This window comes from Tachypleus tridentatus, chromosome 10 (genome assembly GCF_004210375.1).
Source record: "Tachypleus tridentatus isolate NWPU-2018 chromosome 10, ASM421037v1, whole genome shotgun sequence".
NCBI classification, from domain to species: Eukaryota; Metazoa; Arthropoda; class Merostomata; order Xiphosura; family Limulidae; genus Tachypleus; species Tachypleus tridentatus.
Window position 1 is genome coordinate 34565014 of NC_134834.1, and position 25566 is coordinate 34590579.

The 25566-nt window shown below is 32.1% G+C and overlaps 1 protein-coding gene across 5 annotated transcripts in view; it reads left to right on the forward strand.

Annotated features, from left to right (window-relative positions):
• mRpL19 (mitochondrial ribosomal protein L19) overlaps positions 1–19874 on the forward strand; it is a 40183-nt gene extending 20309 nt beyond the window's left edge. For all 5 annotated transcript variants that reach the window (XM_076460692.1, XM_076460688.1, XM_076460690.1 and 2 more), the window contains 3 exons: positions 16389–16523; positions 17363–17550; positions 17806–19874. In XM_076460692.1, the coding sequence (XP_076316807.1) occupies positions 16389–16523; positions 17363–17550; positions 17806–18075 (593 nt within the window). In that variant the 3' untranslated portion in view covers positions 18076–19874. The remainder of the gene's footprint in view (positions 1–16388; positions 16524–17362; positions 17551–17805) is intronic.
• The last annotated feature ends 5692 nt before the right edge of the window (positions 19875–25566 follow it).

Consider the following 25566-nt stretch of genomic DNA (forward strand, 5'->3'; position numbering starts at 1 on the left):
AGCTCTGTCATAGCTCACAGTACATTACAAAATGTCAATTTAGCACCATTGGGTTGACTTGGTTAATTATTGATGAAAGTGAGACACAGTGACTTCAGTTGGGAAACTTAGGTTCTTGATTACTTTTATGTTTTATTAGCTTTTAGGCACTTAATATCAACAAGGAACAATTTTGTTCCTGTACATTTACTACTCAAATGAATTAAAAGTTGTAATTCCCCCTTTAATTTTAGGCTAATCATTATTCCTCTTTTAAATCTTATAAGGTGCTAGTCTGTACTACTGCTAATTGTAACTGATTCCATGGAGCTGATCACTCTGTGAAAAAATAAATTCAAAGCATTAAGAGGTATTACCTATTGCAAGTTGATTAATTAACTGTTCTGATACCAAGTTTGCTCGTATACAACCATAGTAAAGTAATTGAATGAATTTTGTTTTTAGTGTAATACTAAAAAAGTTGTAATGTGTGCACTTTGACTTACCCATAGCAAGAAGGTAAAATATGTCCTTAAATAATTCTGCTAGAGATAGATGTGCTCTTCTAACTGGTACTGCTTAGGTGCCCACTGATCTTGTGAAAATCACGTCCTATTATCTTTTTTTGTCATTATTTCAGAAATAACCTCAATTTTGTAATTGATTTACACTGGCCTCTATCATTTTCAATGTGGGATTCTAGCTCATTTTAGTATTGTGAGGTAATTAACATTATGTAAGTTGGTATTTATCTTACTTGAAAGTGTATTTCAGATACACCACCACTTACCTTTTCTTTTCACATCATATACATGGAGGTTCTGTCACCTTCTTATTGATGAAAAGCTTAATGGAAGTATTATAAGGTTTGCATCACAACTGAATGAGATGCATATAAACATGGCTTGAATATACACATCTTGTACAAGTACACTCTTGGCTTTTTTCATACATCCTTCATCATCAAATGGCCATGGGACTTATTGTCATATTATAGTATAAAATATTTTCCATTAGCATTCCTCTTGAATAATTGATATCTATCAGATGTTGGGTAATGAGATTCTGTATTCTTCTTTTTTATACTTGTCTCCTGGCAGTATTTTTGTCACATATACATGACACCATCTTGAGGTTGACCTTGTGGTTCATATCTGAAAACTTTGCTATTTTGTTGTGAGGGGTATTTATTCTAACATTTTGTATGCTACTCGTATAGTAGCTATTTGCAAATATCCTTGCTCATAACCTCTTTTGTAAAAACATTGTAAAGCTTTGCTTCTGTAACAGTAACTTGAGATGATTTGTCATATTTTACTATAAAATCTGTTACAGCTTACGTATTTCTTTTGCCTGAAGATGTTTCAGCTTTGTTGAAGCCATGGTGGATAGTAAGAACATAAACATTTTCTCTACTCAACTATAGCTCTATATATAGTTTCCCTTCAGTGTGGATTCCTGTACGTGGTGAGGGGTTCTGTTCTTTCAAGTTACCTCCTCTAGGATCTAAACATCTACCCACGTGTTTGCCATGCATGGCGACCCATGAATGGGAGAAGAGAATCCTGGTGGTTGAGGGGTCCAACCCTAACACACCACTTTGGCCTTGAATTCCTGTAGATGGGTGGCCTTTGGGTGGCCCCCCCTTGGGTCAGTCGGCTGGTTTACGTGAGCTAGAGTCAACCAAGTACCAGTGTTGGAAGTTTTCAACGGGTGTTGTGGACATTGTGTCTGATGCTGGTGTTTGGGTATAGTGCTCACGAAATCCTGGCGTTGCTGCGGTGTCCTTGCTTGACATTGTAGTGTGTCCCCTCGTAGGGCTCCATGGTGGGTGGGGTCAGTGGGCACCGAAATTTTCTTTTTTTCCAATGGGTCCTCCTAATAAAAATTTAAATAAAATAGTGAAAAAACAGTCAATAGGTAAACGACCACATCTTGAAGACTCTGATCAACAATTTTAAACATCTGTACCACCAGTTGTACCTCATTTTCTCATCCTACGTTCTCTTTCAGAAAAACCTTTCGGGCAAATGTCCCCCTTTTTTATTCAGAAGGGGCTGGAGGGACTTCCTGGCTCTCCAAAGTCAGTAAAGAAGCTTCACTCTGGTGACATACTGGTGGAAACATCCACATCTCAATCCATTGAACTCCTCTTACATTCAAAGACAATTGGGGATGTACCTATTGAGGTTACCCATTATGCTACCTTGAATTCATCACGAGGAGTTATTGTTGAGAGGTACTTGAAGAACGTCCCCGAGTCAGAGATTCACACTGGTTTCTCCACTCGAGTTTCTGCAGTGAGGAGCATCTCCACTCGCAAGGATGGAGTAACACTGCCAACAGATATCCTTGTTTTGACATTTACATCACCACGTGCACCTGCCACTATCAAGGCAGGTTATCTAAATTGCAGGGTATGGCCGTACATTCCAAACCCTCTCTGATGTTTCCGATGTCAGAGGTTCGGTCACTCAAAGACATGTGCTCGTTGTGGTGGCAAGGACCACGATACCTATGGGTGTGAAACGGACCCACATTGTTTCAACTGCAATGGTTCTCACCCTTCCTACTTTTATTCTTGCCCTAAATTGTTGGAAGAAAAAGAGGTGCAGCATTTGAAAACGTTTCATAACATTACTTATTCTGAGGCTCGAAAATTTCTGTCCACCACTTCATCTCGGACATATTCTGCTGCATTTCTTTTCACAACTACAGTGGGAGTGCAGACATATCTCTCTGTGCCTCCAAGAGAATTGTTCTCAAAACAAATGAAAAGCCTTTTGATCTCCATGGTTAAAAAAGTTGATGAATCAACTTCTACACCCATCTCTGTTCCTCCCATACATTCCAACAAACCCCAAGATCCACATCCTTTGGTTCCAGGTACAGGCATTTCTTCAGATACATTTTTTTCTCCCACCCCAAGATGCAAAATAATCATTCATTCGTATCCTCAGTCACTGGAATCCTCTTCCAACAACAAAGACCTGCCCAATCGACCCAAGGCAGGATCCATGGAGGTCGATAGACGTCCCCCGAATAAGGACAGTAAGGAAAAAAGACATTGGTTGTAAACAGAAGGGTTCTCCAGCCACTTCACCTGGATGTCATTAAAAATAACCACCTTGATACAATGGAACTGTTGAGGTTTACATTATAATCTGGATGACATCAAAACACTGATTGCTTCCATTTTATGTCTTTCCTTACAAGAAAAATTTCTGAAACCTGCTGATACAGCTACCTTTTGGCAGTTTTCTCTGCACAGAAATGACAGGCTGTGTGATGGATGAGTACATGGAGGGATGGCACTGTTGGTTGATCAGCATGTGCCCACCCTGTCTTTGTCACTCAACACACCCTCGGAGGCCGTAGCCATCCGTGTTTCCTTGGGTCATACCATCACTGTTTATTCTCTCTACCTGTCACCTGGAGAGACATATGATCAATCAGACCTTGATGCTCTCGTTGAACAGTTGCCGTCTCCCTTTCTAATCCTGGGGGACTTTAATGGACATCATCCACTCTGGGGAAATGCTGTTATTGATAGGAGGGGTCGCTTTGATCAGAACCTTTCTCTTTTCAATACTGTTTCTTCCACTTATTTTCACACACCTAGTCAGTCCTTTACTGCTATTGATGTCTTGGTTTGCTCCCCTTCATTATTCTCCCATTTTTCATGGAGGGTTGACAATAATGATCACGAAGCAGTGATCATTTTCCAATACTTTTGAGAGATACTGGCCGTGGACAATGCCACCCTACCCGCGTGTTCTGGTGGAAACTGGATCAGGCAGACTGGTCCACTTTCACTGCTCTCGCAGAACTTGATCCTGCCATTGTCTGTCAGTCATCAGTAGACAACTGTATGGCAGCAGTAACTGACTGTACTATACAAGCAGCTGCTCAATGTGTTCCTGAAACCTTGACACATTTTCCACTCTATCCTTGTCCGTGGTGGTATCCTGCCTCGTACATGACATGGCAGGCTCAAAAATGGGCCTGGAATACTTTCCACAGATATCCCACACTTTCAAACTGCATCGCTTTCTAGCAGGCCCGTGCTCATGCTAGGTGGGTATGCTATAGAAAGTAATTTACAATTTCTCTTACTTTAGTTTCTCTCTTAACATTGTAGACTGGATGTCAACATTGGTTTTATGCTATTTATGTTTTTAAATACTGTTTTGTTGTACCTTAATTTCCTTTTATGAAGTTTACTACATTTATTTTACTTTTACCTTTTTACCAGACGTTTGGCAAGTTCTTATTACAATTTTGCTACATGTCTTTTAAAACTTTTATTACTTTACCTTTTGATAATGGCTGTAATGACACATAACCCGGAACCAAGACTGGAAAGGCCAACTTCAGGTGATTGACAGTGGTTCTTGTACTCACCTGTTAGTCTTCCTGGTGGGTTATGATAATTACCATTATGCTACAGAAAGTCTTTTACAACTTCTTTTACTCTGGTTTCTCTCTTAACATTGTGGACTAGATGTCAACATTGGTTTTATGCTATTTATGTTTTACAATGCTGTTTTGTTTTACCTTCATTTCCTTTTATGAATTTTACTACATTTACTTTATTCTTACCTTTTTACCAGACGTTTGGCGCAGATAGCCTAGCTGCTTTGTGCCATAAAACACTAAATCGACCAGTCAACCAACTATATATAGTTTACCAATTGCCAACATCTTGTGATATATCAGTTCCTATTTAGCTATATATTACTTTTTTTTGTGCTTTACATTATCCTTTAGCTACTTTATAATAATCTAAAACAAACACAACACTGCAATCTGGGTTTTAACAACAAAAACAATTTATTTACAATAACATAATTTAGAAATAAATTCAACACAGTTAATAAACAAATGCCTAGCCAGAAAGACTCCACACAAATATTTATATATAATTTATCATAAATGTTAATAAATCAATAATAATAGAATCACAAAATAGAACCTAAAATAGAAACCTAATTTCAAAAACAAAATAGACAAAATATAATATTTAAACAATACCATTCAGTATCAATAACAACACTGAGTGATAAACAGCAATAACTATACCCTTCAATAACTATCTTGTGGCTCTCTGTTTCTCTTAGTAAAACTTCTGGTGGGGTATTTATTCAAAGAGTAATTTGTCATGAGAGTGCAACCTCCTGATCATAAATGTACATACCCTTCTGCCACATTAATAGCATCTGTATATCATCAATAGGGGTATCAGTTTTATGAAACACACATATATATTAATATTTACTCAAAATACAAGTGATTTTTGTAGAAGGTGAGTTAGCATTTTCACATGATAAAAAAATTTACAGATAGACTAAATGATAGAAGGAAGTAATAAATGAACAATAAACTCAACCATAGTCATGAAAAATATATAATTTTCTATCCTGCAGTCTTTCTGTGTCTTGTTAAGAGTTTATTCTAAGGCCATATCTACAGCTTTAAAGTGTCCTGGCATGTGTTTTATGACAAAATGCCCTTATATAAAGCTTTGATAGATTTCTAATACAATGTCATATAGCTTTCTCCTATCCTTCAAGTACAGTAAACAGAAGTAGTTCATAGAGTCTGAGGCACCAAAGAGTTGCAGCTGTGCTCAAATAGTGTATGTAGAGCTATCAGTTTCCTTTGTAATCACTCTGGATGAAAATTTTTAGAAATGAGTACCAGTTGCATGAATGTGCCCCAATACCTGCAAGTCTCATACAACACTTCATTCAATTGAGAATAAAGTTATACAGGTCTCTAGTAAGACTGTTGTTACTCTTTTAAAAAGTTTTGACTAGTTGTCGGCTTTCCAATTCATTCTTGCTTTTAACACTAATTTGCAGTTTATAAGAATATTGACTTTTTCATATTTTCCACTGCATTTTGAAAAAAATAATTCTACAAATTGCAACCTGCATAAGACTTTCTTGAACATCTGCATCTTTTTCAAAGCCCTTATATACTTTTCGCCAATCAAGAAAGATTTTGCAGTATTGAATTCAAAAAAGAAATCTCCACAAGTATGCTCTAAGCATTAACTGTCTCTAAAATATTTACCAAGACAACCTGACACTACTACTTTGTCATGTATAATATGATTATTTTGAATACCTGAGGTTGAATGAGATGTATTTAATTAATGATTTTTGTATACACCTTCCTCACATGTGATTGATTTAGGCTATTCATGGCAATGCACATATTTGTGCACTCAATGACAGGAATGGTTTTCACTGGTGAAAACTACCCTTGTGAGTACAATCTTCTAAACATGGAAAAAGACCAAATAACATTCTTTTACTTCATATCATACAGCAAATGCTGGTTTACATGAGCATTTTCCATTATTCTGTACTCATTTGGTAAGCTAAGCTTTTGTGCTGTATTAAATATACCAACATTGCCTAGGCCCATCAGACCAGACTCTAACCATTTGTACTTGTTATAGTTTACATACTAGTAACTTCTTATATAGTAAGTGTATCTTCACAAAATTTTGTAGACTTTTAGTAAACATTACAAGGCTTTTGCACACAAAAATCAGATTTTAAGTTGATTCTTTTTTAACTAGTATGAGAGCAAAGTAATTTTCATTTTGATATTAAAAATACTTTTATTCATCTCAAAAATTTCATATTCCACTTGTATAACCCCTAGAACCTGTTAAATGAATATATTACTTTTTTTCAATAAAACTTTATATTGTATATGTTATTATGTTTATCACTTGATTCTTCAGCCTGCAGAAAACTCATCAAATATAATGAAAAGCAGAATTGTAAAATCAGAAATAAAATGAGCAGCTGTGTCAATTTCTCTTCATTATTAATCATGAAGTTTCAAAGTATGTATCCTGAGAGTTTTAGCTACTAAACATATGCCATACATTTCCTATGTTTATTTTACTTTCAACATCTAGAGTTAAACCTATTGTAAGTAAAGCTGAAATCACTAACTGTCTCAGGCACACACTTTATCCTGTTTTTGCACATGCTGTAATATGACACCCTCAAAAGCAAGAATGCATGCGCAAAACAGAAAATGTCATTAATACGTGCCCTTGCTCCAAGAAAACACAGTATTGGACTAAGCAGCTTATGTTTCCTACAACACTTACAAAAGGAATTTCCAAGAGTAATGAAATTGCAATTAGAATGTGTGAAAACATTTATTATATGGCTCAAAGTTGCACTGGTCGAATAAACATTATAGGTTCTGAGCCTCACTGATCCATTTACGTTACAGGTGTATTTGATGTCTGTCAAATTTCGCAGCTTATTATGTGTATGATGTTATTTGGGCACGTACTTATAAAATTTACCACCATCTTGTTTTACAGTTGTCAAGTTTCGAATGTGTTAAAATGTGATTTTAAATTTACCTCAGGTTAGACTTAAAATAACACAAGTGCAGTAGGCATAATTATGTATTGGCCTACAAAAGTATCCTTTTTTTTGACTGCTGTACATTAAATGTGTATAAATATATGTATACCTATTACAATTTACATATAAATGTTTAAATTTTAGTTATATTTCTTAAAACATATAAAGTAAATGAGAAATACATTGAAAAACACTGATTTTGGGTATGTATTTGTGTAACAAAATTCTGCACTTGTGCATATGTACTCTCCCAAGCCTTGTTTAGACTTGTAGGTGGGGTGTGTAGAAATAATAATTTTTATAGGCTTCAAACATTAACTTTTGAAAAATAGAAAAATATCAAATTAAAGTATTAGTATCTTCAAAATCCCTGTAATTTAGTAGGATCTCTAAGTAAAGTATATGTGGTATTCTTTGATAGATTGTTTAGGCAGAGTATTCATGATGAAACTTTGTAGAATGGACAGCAACTGCCTGTTGTGGAGTCAGAAGTGTAGAGGATGGCATTTCGAAAGTCTTTCGCCTGACCTGAAGACAAAAGACGGAAGACTTTTGAAATGCCATCTTTTACACTTGTCTCTCCACAACAGGCAGTTGCCATCCATTCCACAAAGTTTTATCAAGTACATGTAGGTTGAACAAAATTCTATTCCTATTCAGAGCAATGACTTATTGATCACACATCTACATTTTCGGTAAAAGTCTTTCTTTTGTCTTCAAGTTACTTATAAAAAACTGTCAGAATTACATAGAAGGAGATAAAATTCTCTTTCTATTGGTTATAAACTTGAGCTACTTAGTAGTAGTGGTGCTAGTTAAGAATTTTCAAATGATTGATTTAAAGGGCAGAACCACTTTAGTAGGTTCCCTAAATTTATTGATATCTCTGCAAATTTTAGAGGTGGGAGTTTCTTAATTTTTTTAACTTGTTTATATCTCAAATTTGAGTTTCTAGTTCATTAGATATTTTTACATGTCGTATGGTGGGTGTAATAAAATAGAAACTGAGTAATAATACAACTGGACGTGTTATGAGATATACAAAAACTGATACTTGACATCTTTTTCATCTCCTTTTAAAATTAAGAAATTAAAACAAATATAATTTTAAAATTTAAATTTTCAACTACGTTTTGATGCCAGTACCATTGACAAGTAGTAAAAATGTTATTTAATAAAAATTATGAAGATAATGGTCCAAATGTTGTGATACATGCACTTTAACCTAAAGGGGTGAAAGAGATAAAACATTTCCACAATTCCTGGTAGCAAAATTCTACAAGAAATATCTTCAAACTATATTCAACCACTGTTTCTGACACTTTTGGCTTGTTTTTTCTAGAGATTATATTTTTAAAAAAATTACACTCATTTTATCATGACTTGTGTCTGTTCCTGATCCTATTAACTTTGTTATTGAAATTGTCTAATGTTGGATGGGTGAATTTTCCTGAAATGATCAGGATGGGGAACACAGTCAGATGTTTCAACAATGAAAAAACAGTGATTCTGTAAGGATCTTATTCAGGTTCTAATCCTACTTGTTGATAGATGAGGTAGGTAAAAGATATTTTTCTGTCCATGTTATGCAGGTTCTGCCATATAGAGGGCCTTTTATAAGAGAAATCTTAAGATAATGTTGCAAAATTTTTCCGGCTTGTATTCGCTTTCTGGCTTAGATAGGTTTTACTCTGTATAAATTTCATTTTGCTTTTGGCTACAACTCACTATCATCAGTCTTATAAATTCAGTTACTTTGCTGCTATGTCACTGAAGTTATAAAAAATGGAAAACAGACATTTTCAACAAGTCAGTGTGAATATTGAGCTTTTAGCATAATACCACAGTTGACTTAAGAATAATCAGATGATAGTGTATTGCTAAGCAACAATGTATATTGTTGAGCATTGCTAAAAAGGAATTTGAAAGCATTCTCAACAGTGATAAAGGGAATAAACCTTTTATTATTAGTGATTGAAGATTGCGATGGAAAATTTAAATGTTCTAGTCAACAAAATTAATGAAAAGGAAAAGCATGGAATGATTTGATAGATAGAGAAACAGAGATATTACATTTTTCAGTGAAATTAAGAAATGGAGTTTAGTTGGTTATGTAATACAGAATTATACAAAAAAACAGAAAGTAAGTTAGTGCTGTTAAGTATATGTATTTTTGAAAATTTTTTATTTAGTTGGAAAATTCAAACTGATGCTAGACAACATAGAATGAAAAATTAAAGTTTTGATAATTATGCAAATTAATGACAGTACCGTAACATTACTAAACATTTTGAAGATATAAACTACCACCATAGCTACTGTGTAAACTCTATTTCAGAAAAATACTTACATAACTTTATTCAGCAGAGTTATTATTAATTGTGTAAAAATTGAGAGTATTGTTTCCAAAGTGTTACTAATAGAGTTGAGTGATTTAATCAATTAACCCTTTGCATACAGGTGGAGTCAGTTTGATTGATCATATTACCACTAAGCAGCCATGAAACTAAAATTTAACTGTGAATATACTGAATGTATTTTCATAAAGTTTGTCAAACTTTAATAAATATAATAATGTTGTTATACACAGTTAACTAGATTTTTTAATATTTTTTTAATGAAGGTTTGGTTGTGAATTCATGAAACTTTTACTGATTCAGTCCAAGTGAAAGACACTAAAAATAAAAACATTTCTGTTCATCTTACAGTTTTTATATGCCATTTGGATAACCTTTAGATACTTCTGAATGATTAACAGAGTTTTATTGAGCAAAACTTTTTTCTGTATATTATTTCCTTTATCTTAATGCTGACGAATGAAACAGTCTACAGCAAAAGTTGAAAAATATGAAATACAAAATATACTTGTATTTCTAGAATGACTGCATATTGCAACAAACAATTCTAATTATCTATCTTAAACAGTTTCAGGCTCTTAACTCTTTCAGTGCCAATTAGGTGGATTACACTGATTGTGTGGTCTCAAAACAATCATCAGAGTTTTTATAGTATGACATTGATGTTTGGTGTAGCTTCAAAAATTTTTCAAGCCTTTAGTAAACATTGCAAGTCTTTCTTAGATAAAAACTTTGATTTTTTATTGAAGCATTTTCTGAAACATTTCCAGGAATATATGGAATCAAGTGCAAATTGAATTTCATGTAAGATTAAAAAATACAATTCTATATTTAAAATTGTCAAACATCACTTGCATTATCTCAACAACTTCCTAAATAAATAAACAGCTTTTCTTTGCTTTTGTTTTATCAGTAAAACATTGTGTTATTTTCTGAACCCTAACTCTGTACTCATTCAGTCAATTTGACTGAACTTGTAACCACCATAAAAAAGCATGAAATGAATCTGAATTATCCTTTTCTCTTCCTATATTTACAACAGATTATCATATGAAACAGCTATTATTTATTGTGAGTAGATTAAAACTTGTAACATTATACATATATTTGTACTTAATGTTGTTGTTTTATTGTCTTCTGAACTGTGTAACTAATAATCACTCTGATCATGCAGCTCATGTTGCTGCATTGAAAAATGTATCATATGAGCTACTAGTGAGCATACCTCATGAAAAATTATTATTTTTAGTTATCTTACCTAATCTAGCTGTATTAACCTGATAAGTTTCTAATTTTAAAACTTAAGCTACTTTTATAATAATAAATAAAGAATAAGTGTGAAAAATAAGAAATATAGTACTTAATTGGGTCTTTTTTTTTTCTCTCTCAACTGTCAATACACAAGTCTGCTATGTATTGTACTATTATTTTTACCCCACTAAATAGTTTTTATTTAATTAAGTACTGCACCTAAGAACACAGAATAATAAAATGCAAAAAAGAAACAGTGACCTATAACTATTATATAAATTCAAATGCTAGCCTACATGATTCAACAAGAATTGATTAAGGTTCAATCATAAAAACTTGAACTAACTAGGGAGTACCAGTTTATAATAGTTATTCTGAAGATGATCTTTGCAGTAGAGATGTATTTTTAACAATAATATATATCTGGAGGTCGTTAGAGTGATTTATTCTACAGTTACGTTATATTACAATGTTCCAAAAACAGAAATTTATAGAAATGTCAACATAATTAAAATGTGATATTTATTTGTACAGGAATGTAAATTAAAGTGCAACCTTTGCTACTGAGTTGGCATTTCACTGCGGAAAGAAATGTTCTTATGGATAAGTTGGTTATTTATATATAAAAAACTCAGAATCTCTTTTTTTTCTTTGCTTGTGTGCATGTCTACTGCATTCACTGTACAGGTCACACTTCCTTGAGGTGAAGGTGTGAAAATGACAATTTTTCAATGATATATGCATTATCATCTGCTATCCATATTGGTAATTTTATTGTTAACATGTATACATTACATGAATAAATTCTACTTGACATTTTTTGGTATGTTTGATTTAACATTTAATTTTGTATATAGCATTATAAGCCTATTTATTTGTAGATCATTCACTATGCTTCATATATTTAACCTCACACACAAAAGAAATGGAAGCAGAATTAGAATATTGTGTGAAAAAGTAAACAAAGGCCTAGCCTATAAAATAAAATTGTGCCATCTGCCATAAGATAGACTACATGAAAAGAGTGAGGCTCACATTATAATATTATTATAGTATTTATTGTGTAAAATGAGATTAAACTCAACTCATTGAATGTATTTTATTCTGCTTATCTTCTTTCTAATAGTTCAATAACTGGAAGAGGTTTTTTCTTTTGATACATTATAAAGTACAATATTGCACTTTGTTTGCAGTGTATTTCATACATCAATGTTATAATGTGAATACATATCATATTAATAAAAATATATTCAGTTTACATTGAAGAAAATTCAACATAATGTTATATAAATATTCAATTTACATTTGAAATTTTAATATTTAAGGTGGAATGAGGGGAATTAGGGCTAAGTTTATCCTAACGGGTATTGATATATGTATAAGATAATCTAAATATTCTTTGTAAGATCTTATTTTTCCTTGCCAGTGAAAAAAAAAAAAAGTCACTTTCATTTAAAAGCCCTAATCTAAAATAGGTCCATAGCTTATTTTCAAAAAATTTAACTTAAGGTGGTTTTGTTTTTTTGTAAATATGTAACATATTTTTCACTTATTGAAATATAGAACTGTGAAACAGTTTTTTTTTCTAAAGCACAGTCAACTCAAGTAACACTGCTAATATCTAAAATTATGTACAGTAAAGAAGTGGGTAAAAACATCATACATCATTTAAATAAACAATGACAAAATATTCAAAACTTACAAACATGGAGCAATCTGTATTTTTGGATGTGCGATGTTATTTTCAAGAAATGTATGTGTTAATAATCAACTTCAACAACAGAGTATGTATATTCTTTAGGATGACTGACACATTTCATCCTTGCTTTAGAACAAAGAGATAAAGTTGGGAGGTGAAGCATACTAAAAGTAATAATGATGCTATATTAGTTGATTAGTGGCTCTTTGTTGTCTCAGCAGATTGAAGTAAGTGTTCAAGTGTTGTCTGCTGCAGACATCATTTCCATCGTGTCTCTTCAAGCATGTGGCGACAGTGCATTTGACATCAGAAGTGATCAACCAGTTGAGCCAGGTAGATTGAGCATAATACAATGTAGCCTTAAAAGACATCATTGCATGGGTCAAACAAGACAGTCATTTATGTGAAGATGATGTGTTATTTGCTTAAAGCTACTACAAAACTTCAAAGGAAAAATAAATTTTGAAATCACTGAAGGTTGATAAACAATATTCTATTTCTCTGTTATTTAATTCTCTCTCACTGGACTTTATGTCATTTTAAAGTGATTTTTTATCATCTTGGCTGCCCCAGCAATAGAATGTTTGATATATCCACTCTGCAGGTCTGGCAGGAGTGCAGTAACATTTAGTTTATCACAGGATTATATTTGATGGCCTCAAGTATAGTCTATATGCAACAGGAATCAATAGCTAAATGTTCCTACAGTGGAAGACTGCAGCTTTTAAATGAACCTTAAATGAGACAGTAAAAAGTTTCCATTCCTGAACATGATGTTCAGTACCTAATTCTTCCATTAGTGCATCAACATTTTTACAGAAACACGAAGTATCCTGCATGCTATAGTGAGAAGCAAGACTTTATTGACAATTTTTGTAAATTGGAACCCCCTTTTTTTTTTCCTGAAACTAATATATTCCACTGCTGTAAACAAGAGCTAAGTTTCACATGCTGCTTTGATAAAAAGAAGTCATGAATAAAATCATTTAGCGCTTGTGTTATTATATAGAGTAGTATGTTGACGTGCCACAAGAATAAGTTTTGGGGTGCCATATAGTTGTGGTGTGTGCGAGACAGTCCAGTGTAACTTCTGTTGTGACTTTCTTTCTTCTTTGAGGTGACTCATTTAACTTTACAGTTCAGTCTTCACTCCCCTCCTGTATCTAAGTCACTTAATGTCCTGTTTTACTATACATTTGGAGCTGGCTTGACCTCCTTTCTGTCTGAGATACAGAGCTTTTAACATCCAGACTCTTGCATTACCTTCATTTTCTGCATAGGTGGATTTGTCACTTTTGGGGATTCTCTTCTCTTGAGTCTCTTGTTAATCTTGGATGTGCCTTTACATGTCTTTTATCAATTATTTCTAGCCTGACAGTGTTGGTATATCCAGAGATCCACTGTCTTCATTTCCCTTCTCGAGGTGGGTGATTTAACACCACACGACCCTGGATGCCTTTCTTTATCTTACCCAGAGTTACATCTGTTTGAAGACCTTTGGATTTCATGAGTGAGTCTTCAGGCTCATTGTACTTACATGTGTGAGTTTCTATAATACTATTGCTAAAAAAAATGTGATCTAGTCTTAAAAACATGACCATATGGTTTTGACAAACCTGTGATACATGTGAGGATAATGACTTAATGTGTTTTGTTTAAAGCCACTTCAAATATTCCAAATTAAAAAAAAAGTTTGTAATCAAACTGATTAAGTTCTTTGAAAAATTATTTGCTGTTTATTTGACAAATACTGTATGCTATTTATTTTATAAAGTAATTCATTTGTTTAAAAAGAAAAATTAAAATAATGAAATGCCTCTGATGCATTTTGTATAATTACTGTCAATATGTACTGAATAACAATTTGATAAATATATTTTACATACTCTTGCTTTTTCTTAACCAGTTGCATATAAATTTGTTAGTTAGTAACCCCTGATGTTTACTGATAATATCCATTGTACTTAAAGTGAATGATTTGACTACCCAGATGCTTTGGAAATCTGTATAGTCAAATCAGTTTGTTACAAATGTGTTTCAATTTATAACATTCCACTATGTGTTTCTATCTAGTTGAACAATCTGAAGCTTTAATAAAAAGAAAAGAGAAGTTACAGTTTTATTGATTGTTGTGAAAAATAATCAATTAATAGAAGTTAGTTGTTCCAGCTATAATCTTTTTTCAATTATTTTATCATTGGACTAATCGAAAATAGGGCTCTTAGTTATTTTTCTAAATTATATCTGTATTATATATCTGTGGTGTGTACAGTAAAAGTGCACTTTGTGTTGCTGTGTGCTCAGAAGTAACCAAAATCATATAATAATTCACATTTTGTACATTTTTCTACAATTTTCTACCACTGCTTTGGAGCTAGTAGGACTGAACTTGAGAGATAGACTTGGGGTGTTCCTTATCTATATGGCATAGCCTCACCTATTATTTGGATATAAAATATGCCCAAACGATTACCCAGGTATGAAAGGCAGATCTAGAAGTAGGTTTATAGGGTTACTGAACCTGAATGCAACATCAGATTTTGATTTCCTAGTCCTTCCTGAAACCCTAGGAGAGCCAAGTTTGAAACTGTGTTCATACCCTCACTAACAAAGTGGTGGGACCAAATATTGCACATATACTTAGGTACCAAAGGGGAATGTTTGATTGTTTTGAGGATGATTGAGGAGCTTGATCAATATGTTAGGTTCTTGTAAATCATAGGATGGGAGCCTTTGAACCATGGTATTTTAGGTATTTTAATGTACTCAAAAACAGTATATGAAATGGAATGTGGATGGAACATTAAATACTTTAGCATAGTATGTGTTTCTCTTTATATGCATACATTATAAATATCCTAAGCATATATGTAAAACATCTAATTAACATACAGTAATTTTTTTTCTGTTTAGAAATAATACTTTGAAGGTAAAAGATAAAGCATTCGTAGGATTTGGTAGGATGACAATTAGTTTAAACTATAAAACATTCACAACTGGACTCACTTTTCATTAAAAGCTACACCATTACATTGCCAACAAGTACGTATTCCAAGAAAATAGAAGTCATGAAATATGCTCTTGAAGTTTGATTATGACATCAATATTTGTACTGTATAACATTTTTGAGATTTGATGTTTTAACCATTATAAAACATAAAATGTGTATGTGACACTTTCTGACAATATTTAGCAGTAACTCAGAGTTGAAAGAACATAAGTTACCACTAGTCATTTTTATAAGAACTTGAGGAGACTAACATTTAATTTATAATTAAATTTCTAGAGCATGTTACAGATGTTCAAATGGTTAGAAGGAGCTCTTGTACAAATACTAAAGAAAAAGTATTTTTCCATATGTTTAAACTGAAAAAAATGTAACTTTGTACAGTCATATATGATTGTTGTATTTATTTACTTTTTTGTTTGTGGAATGCCACTTTTTTATAAATGTGGCATCTCTATTCATTAAATTGTACTTTTTATAAGTGTTTGCAATAGCATAGCCACCAATTCAGAGTAGGAGGACCTTTTTCTAAACAGTTGGATATTTTCCTTTCAGTTAAATCAATGCTGTTTTACCATGAAAATAAGTTTTCCTGTTTAGACATTACATTATATCTGATTAAAAAAAAAAGTGTTCTATTTTTAGTGTTTTAAAAATATGGATTTAAGAAATATATTTTGATCACTCAGGAAGTATTATGGCAGTGACAGTCTCAGATCCTTGTGCACCAAGGAAACAAAACAGATTTGTTGGAATCTGCATCATAAGGGAAGGACATGGTCTTCGTTCTTTCTTTACAATTCGCAATGTTGTTAATAATCAAGGTGAGACTTTTCTTTTCAGTATTTTAGTTTATTTTGTGTTTTAATTTAGAAATTGAAATAAACAAGAATGATAGATTATTTTATTTTACAAGGCAAAAGAAAAATCTTTATTTGAAACAGTATGTTTTAAATTTGGTACGTTTCCATACTGTTTTAACTATGTATCAGCTTCCAAACACCTTTGGGTGTTTCATTCATCATTTATCTTCCCTCTTTGTAATAGTTACAATCTGGCTACTCAACAATAACAATCCATAGATGTACAAACAATGTGTTATAGAAGAGAATATTTTTATGAAGCAAGAGATTTTGTGCTTTTTTTTAATTACTGTCATTATGGCTATTTTAAAAACTTGTTCTTAAGGCCAATCAAAATATTTTTGTATGCAGATAAAAATTGTTTTTTTCAGTCATTATATAAAATCAAATTCTTACCACACATACTAGAAACAATACACATTCATTCTCATGATTAATAATAATAAAACTGAGTTACTGTAATCTGTCTTCAGTTTTTCAAACCATGTCTACATTCTGTGCTGTTAATAAGATGGTATTGCTGAGAACTTTTAAAATCATGTTTGTAGTATTATTTTTGTTACACAAACTTCAAACAAATTACATGTCCTTTACTATTGGTGTATAAAACTAAGTGTTAGTATGAACCATCTTCAGTCATATTTGTATAGGTGATTTTACTGAATACACTTCAAAGAAAACTCATTTTTATGTTTGTGGTGTGTTATGCCACTAAATCAAAAATAACTTAATTATTATTAATAAAATCCAAAAGTATGCAACAAAAATATTTTTATATACAATGAGAAATGTTTGTGTAGGAACTGAAATCATATATGACCTGTACAACCCAACTATTCAAAAGATTGAAGTCCTACAGCTGGAAAAAAGATTAGATGATCACCTTATCTACTTGCGTGATGCTCTACCTGAATATTCAACTTTTCCATTTGACATGGAACCCCAGGTCCACTTGGAGGGTAGTCCTGTACCTGTTAACCCCATCAAAGTAATAATAGTTTTCATTATTTTCTTCTTGAGATGGCATGTATCAACATATAAACTCAGTTTTGCTTGTTGTTACATGGTACAAGGAACTGTAACATAATATATATCCAGAGAATTTATTGTCTTTTAAAATGTAAAGTATGAATTTTCTTTCAGTATTTATTTAACAATCTTATTAGTTAAAATATTCATTATTTTAACTTCCAAGAAAAAAATGGGGGTGCAGAAACCTGTTATAAGATTAAATTTTTTGTAGGTGAAATTGAAACCTCGTCCATGGTATGCTCGATGGGAAAGGTTTAACCTGAAAGGAGTAGAAAATGTAGGTCTCCCAGAGAGATTTTACAAGCGAGCTAAAGAGCTAGCAAAGCCATGGGAAAAGTATGATCTGATGAAAGAATATCGATCCACTATTTCTTCAGAGGAACAAATTGCAATCTGGGAAAGTTTACATCAACATAAGCTGCAGATGGAACAATCCCTTCAACAAGATAGAAGAAAGAGGACATCTTTAGCAAAAGTTTAATATTGTTATTTGTATCCATAACTGTAAAAGCACATTTTTTCATTTTTTGTACCAGTACCACCGTCACTATAATTAGTAATTTTAAAAAGCTTCAGTTACTGGTACAGTCTTCTTATAATTTTTGTCTGGGAAGTACTCATTACTCTTACCTGTAATTTCCAAGTTACCTAATTTATGACTTAGAGTATCTGACTTGTATTGTTGTTGTTACACTATATGAGTAAAAATTTCTTATGTTTATTGATGCATCACCAAATAACCTTTCTGAATTCAACAAGGCTTTTGTGATGATTAAATCTTCTCTATTTCTTATTGGTGTTTCTTCCAGACCCACAGCATAAAATACTGATGTAGCAAACAGCTTATTTGGCTTAGTTCTTAACTGTTTAATAGATACTTTAAACTCTGTAAATAATAACTACTGATACTATTATAAATTGCCTAATAGCTTGTTATATAAAATTATATATAAACATGAGTAGCATGGTGTTTAGAATAGTATTTGAACAGTTCACTGTTTAACGAATTAAAGTTTTAATACAAATAAGGCCCATAATAAATGTATATTTAGTTCTACACATGAAATATATAAAGATTTGCTTGAGAAGAGGAATTTATATACAGGATATCAAAGAAGTCTGTATCCCTAGGGAAAAGTTTACATTATACTCTGCAATGTATTTTTTTATTTCTTTATTCAAATTGCATGCCATTAACAGTCATAGACAAATTAGTTCTTGGTTTATTGTGCCATCAGAGTATTTTCTTTAGTGAAATTGTATGTTTGACATTAAGAATTAATGTTTGTTTTTCCTTTTGGTCCAGACTCCTGGGACACCCTTTATATTGTTAATTGACATTATATGGTCTTTTCACGTAAATGCAAGCTGCTTCCTGAATGACCATTTGGTTAACAGAAATGAGCATTTCATGTGTATTAGCAATTTGTTTACGTTATATATTGTGTAACTTGCTCTGAAATGTCTAGGTGTGCTGTCACCACACAACTGATAGTGTCACTCACGGACACAAAAGTTACCTACCATTTCTACAATTGTATTTAGTTTTAACAATCTGCTCTTATAATTGTGCTTGAAGACCAGAGTTAATTTTCCTGAAACTTGTAGTTTGAGATAGAAAGAATAATCTCAAAATTATTGATAAATTATATGAAAAACATAGCAATAAATTTAAAATACTGTCATCTACAAAGTTAAAGGGAAAGGATAAAGTTAATAACATAAAGATTTGTTTATCATATATTCAAGGTTTATCAACAAGAAGAGGCAACATTATCCAAAAATATTTAGAATGTAACATTTTCTTTGCATTGTAAACTAAATAATTTTCTCACTGTTTCTTTGCTTGATTTTTTAATTTTGTGCAAAGCTACATGAGGATTATCTGCACTGGTGATCCCTATTTAGCAGTGTAAGGCTCTGGACTACTCTTTTAACAATGAGTAGTGGAATTGACTGTAAAATTATAATGCATCCATGGTTGAAAGGGCAAGCATGTTTGATGTGATTGGGATTCGAACCTATGATCCTCAAATTACGACCTTCAAAATAAACCAAACCAAAAGCTTTAGGGAGTGATGATAACATCTCAGGAATGAAATTAAATCTGCTGATAACTCTAATGTTAAGGTTTTTTAAAATTATAGCCATTAACAATAATATTAGGTATTACTGCTTGACAGATAATTTAAAACAAAATGTCTGTTCAATCTCTTCACGTGTAATTCTTGTGTTACTTGGCAAATAAGAACCCATTACATGAATTGAAGCCTTTAAAAACAGTTTCCTTTCCTTAAAAAGTCGTGGCACACACACAGTAATTAACTCTGAGAGTTCCTGTTTCGTATTCAGCCTTAAAATATAAATACTTTTTATTCTGAAAGAATCATAGTTGATAGGAGGCATGAAAACATTTTTACAATCTACGCAACGTACTTCTGTGAAAATCCTGACAATGTTTTATCATATGGATAATAACAAAGCGCGTTTTACATTGAAAAATTTGTCACATGGTGTAACTGTTTACTGATTTTAGTTTTGTTTCTTGTATTACATTATTGTTATACAAAATTTGTTACAATTGGCATAAACAAGAAGTTGATCATTTATGCAGCCATTACAATAACTCACATAGTAATGCATATTTAAATTATAAAATCAAATATCACAATTAGAATATTAAAATAAAACACCAAGGAAACCCTTCATATATGCAATAACGTCAAAAGTAATAACGAAATCAGAAGAAAATATTTTTCGGGATAAGAGAATTCTTTGTAGCTAACTATTCAAGTTATCAAAAGACAGAAGTGCTACTCAAATGTAATCTTTTCTGTTCCACAAAGAGAAATGGAAATATTACGTGGATCATTATTTACACATGTAAGTGATAATAATTGCTTATCATTAACATATTTATAATTAGATGGTTTTCAGAGATATATCAAACCAAGAATAATGTCCTTGGTACAGCAGACATTATTGTTTATTGTTTGCACTGACTTTTTGTTGTGTTTTTTTTCCAAAAATCGAAATCCACATTAGTGATCTTGCACTGACTTCTATCTATAGGCGTTTGTTAAGTTATGATCTCAATTTTAAACAATTCTGATGTTAAACATTTTTACTCTTATCAACTTTTTCAACATTTGTCAGGATCATGATTTGGTGAAAATACGACCTTGTATTTAAAGATGTGCTAATATGTTTATATAACCTTGTAAAGAATATACTGACCGTGACTTTAGGTTTGGATTTTAAATGACGTGTGGTCTCGTCCAATATATTCTGTATGTTCTCATTAAATGAACATAGAATATTCGTGAGAGGCTTCTTTGAAAGCTATGTTCAAGATTGTAGATATTTCATTGTACTTTTTGACATGCCCTTAGTGATATTAAATACGTCTCCTTAGGAATGTTTTCTAGATGTCTATTAAGAAAAAGAAAACAACAGAATTACTGAATCAAACACATCAAAATTAATATAATTGTGTAGCACTATTAAAAACACATCAAAATTAATATAATTGTGTAGCACTATTAGAAAAACTCAAACCAGTTTCTCTTCATTAGATAAACGTTTTATTCCTCAAGAACTCTTGTTGTTTTCCACATTGTGTGTTTATTCTCTGTTCCTCGGTAAACAGAATAAATGTAAGCTAATTTTAAAGTTTTTTTATAGTGTTTAATTACCTAAAGATATACTTTAAAAACATAAAATTTTTATTTAGCTTGTACTTACATAAAGTGAAGGACTTATTGACAGTCTCAGCGTATCTGTTGTTTCTTTACTATATACTTAGATATGGTGCGTCATACAACCACCTCTATAACTATCATCCACTGATATCCGTAAATACAGAACTGTTGGTTATTACACTATTATGATGCTTTATTACCACAGCCTTTTAGAACTATTATTAACTTTCAGTTATTGTTAATAAATGGCATCAATCCATAAGAAACTGTCATTACATGCTATAATTAGATATGATTGTTCCCTGTGGACCTATAGTTATTATATAAATATCTGGCATTTTAAACTATAATTTTCTACAATTATTGTCAACAAATTATGTAACGTCCTGTAATTACAAGTCATTATGCACTATGCGAATTAAATAAGTATATAATTAATGTATTAATCATATATTAATTAATTAAATGATTAATATCCAATTAATATTTGCAATTAAAAGGAATACAACTTTAAAATCATTAAATAATAAATAGTTGTTAAAAAAAGACATACTCTGAAAAATATTACGCACATTTACGTGTTTTATGATGCTATCTTCAGGTTTGTTTGTTTTTTTAATTTTGCGCAAAGGTGCTCGAAGGCTATTTGCGCTAGCCGTCCCTAACTTAGCAGTGTAAGACTAGGAGGAAGGCATCTAGTAATCACCATCTACCGCCAGCTCTTGGGCTACTCTTTTGCCAAAGAATAGTTGAATTGACTGTCACTTTATAAAGCCCTCACAGCTGAAAAGGCGAGCGTGTTTGGTGTGATAGGGATTCAAACCTGCGACCCTCAGATTACGAGTCGAGCACCCTACCCACTAGCCATACCAGGCCACCCACCATCTAAGGTGCACAGAGTGGCAAAACAATACTCTATTATTCTTAGACCTAGACCAGTTTCCTTGTTTAGTTGATATATTTGTTTTTTGGTGTGTTTGTTTTTATTTTCAACAATTATAAAAGTAGAATTACTGACTTCAGTTCAGCTGGAATTTGCCATTCAGCTGTTATTTGTGTATTATACTCATAACAATTCATTATTAATCCTTACAATAATTAAAATATCTTGCTCCTTCAAAGCAAAAAACAGTGGAATCAGTCTTTATCTTTCAGTAAGGGTTGGTTGAGGTTGATATTTTAATATTTATTTACACTTATAAGAAAAATATATACAAATTTCAGTTTAAAATGTGCAAATCTTTCTATCCATATATATTTAATGTTATAATTAACACAGAATATGTGTACTATTATCAGTTGTGTACGATAAAGCGATACGATACTCGTATCATATCGTGGGGTCATGATATGATCGTATTGATATGGTTTATGTATCTTGTGTGTGTGTGTTTATGTTTTCTTATAGCAAAGCCCCACCGGGCTACCTGCTGAGTCCATCGAGAGGAATCGAACCCCTGATTTTAGTATTGTAAATCCGTAGACTTACCGTTGTATCAGCATAAAATATGGCTAGCTTTTAGTAAACATTATAAGCCTTTCGAACAAAATGAATTAGAAATTGTAATAAAGTATATTTAGTAAAAATAATGTTTTAATATATGTAATCAAAATAGTCACTGCTTAGAGCGTAAAGAGATTATGATAAGATTAAAAATACTTGTCTCCATTTAAAAATTAACACATTTTTTATCTATAAAATTTTCGAGATACATTTTCAACTGTTTTCCAGATCAACCTTAGTATTTTGTCTGTTACATTCGGTACCATAATTTTATGTTTGTATGTCAAGTCATTTTGACCAGCCTCATAATAATCATAAGAAATATAAAATAAATAAAAAATACCTTTTTTAATTTCTAGAATTATTTCAAACTGTAGCTCTTAATATTATACATGTATTTTTAGTTGAATTTTATTGTTTTATTGCCTTTGGAACTACGTTTTTAAACTTTCACCCCATAAAAATTTTCGAGTTACACAGTAACATGAAGCAAATGTAGCACCAATCAAGTTTCATAATGCTCGTGCTTCTTTCGAGATATTAGACTATGTGCTGATAACACTTTTGTGTCTATACACGGATGATATGGACTACTATGATGAGATAAACACATCTGATTATAATATATATATCAGAGAAACACGTCCAAAGTAAATGCAACATATATTGTTACTATTTGAAGATCTTTGGAATGAAATATTATGTCAGCACAACGAACAAAGGATAAAACTGTTAATTACTGTTCATCAGTGGTCTGTGAGGGACATATTGCATTGGTTTCGGGAACTGCAAATTTTGACCGGTAAATGATCCATAAGGAAGGACCAGATCAGAAGTACCTGTTACTTTTATTACAATACCTTATTGATCTCCTAAGCTTCAAGCCATGCTAGCATTAGAGATTGACAAGAATTGGCTGCAGAACCATCAAGAAACGTAAACTTATCCATTAACGCCACAGTAGCTGCAGAAGTGATTGACAAATGACAGTATTATGTTTTAAGTGATGGTGTATTGTAAGTAACGCTGAATTTTGATAATCGTTTCCTAATACACTGAGAGATGTATTAGCTAAATTACAAAACAATATAGTAATTTGGGAAAACAACTAGAATTACAAATATGTTTATGGTATTCACGGGTGTGTTCATTACCCAGAAGCTCCACAAAATTACAAGAGGATTTACAGTAAATGTGTCATGGATTAAATGTGAATTGTCCGAGTTGGATTGAGTTCAAAGAAATGAGTCTTGAAGCCATATCCATTAAAATAATCACTTATTACGAGAGTGTTTTAAGATGTCTTTACTGGAAAGAGTTCTAAGTGAGGTAAACTTATATATATCTCGAGTATATTGTCATAATCTTTTGTACAAACCGAAAAAAGAGAAGCAATATACACAGAAAAAACTCGAATATTATTCTCAGAACGACCCGGCATGGCCAGGTGGTTAGGACGCTGGACTCGTAATCTAAGTGTCACGGGTTCAAATTCCCGCCACCCCAAACATGCTCAACATTTCGGTTGGGGGGCGTTATAATGTGATGTTCAATCCCACTATTCGTTGGTAAAAGAGTAGTCCAGGAGTTGGCGGTGGATGGTGATGACTAGCTGCTTTCTCTCTAGTCTTACACTGCTAAATTAGGGACGGTTAGCGCAGATAGTCCTCGTGTACCTTTGTGCGAAAATCAAAAACAAACAAAACAGTAGGAAAGAGACACTACAGACACTGGATACTTATACATGACAACTAAAACAGGCTAGTTGTTGTACAAATATCAACCTTTATGATAATGGGAATCTATTAACACTGACATTACGGTTCTTATAAGTTTGCTTTCAGATACAAGTTTAAGATGAGACAAAGTCAAAGGGCATTGTATAAAGTCTACATTTTCATACATTTCAGCTGTACTCAGTACCACAGCAATGTTAAGAAAACATTCGAATATCTCAACTTGTACAGCTGAAAATATTCTATAACAACCAAATGAAACACTTGGTACACTAAATTTAAATTTGGCTTGATATAAGCTACTCTTTGGTATATTTAACGTTTTTGTTGTTGTTTTAAACATAGTGTTAGCCTTGCCATTATTCTTATCTCTTCTTACAAGAAATTAATACTTGCTGGATAGTTCAGTGTTGAAATTTTAATATTCTTTTGCTAAATTAATAATAAAACTTTCTTTAGATGCGCTGTACGTTTGATAATTGTTCTACAGGCCAGTTATCACAGTTTATCAAATCTGCTATTTTCATTCACATTACTTGACGGTTATGTTCTCAGTGTAATTAATTAATTTGCGTTATATAACCATCAACAATGGCTTTTTGTGATGTCCAGGTACTTGTGTAATATTATATATTTATTCATACATTTATATTACCATATACACATATTTCAACATTACACGGTCTCGTACATACTAATAACTAAGCAGACTGCATCTGGCTCGCTCTTGTTACCACAGCAACATATATCTTACGCCCTCTAGCAGCAGTGCTATAATACGCTACCATGTCTGAGCCTTTACATTCAACGTTCTTCCAACATCACAAAATCGTAGCATAATTTAAAAAAAAAAAAGACTTATAACCAAAAAATCTTATGACAAGAATTAATATTTGTGCTGTCATCTTAATATATATTGATACACACTGACAATCGTAAGCTAAGTACAATATTCCGCAGTAGAATAGATTCACTGTCTTAAGCAGCCATCAACACTAGTATTTGAGCTGGTGTAATAAACAGACAAATCA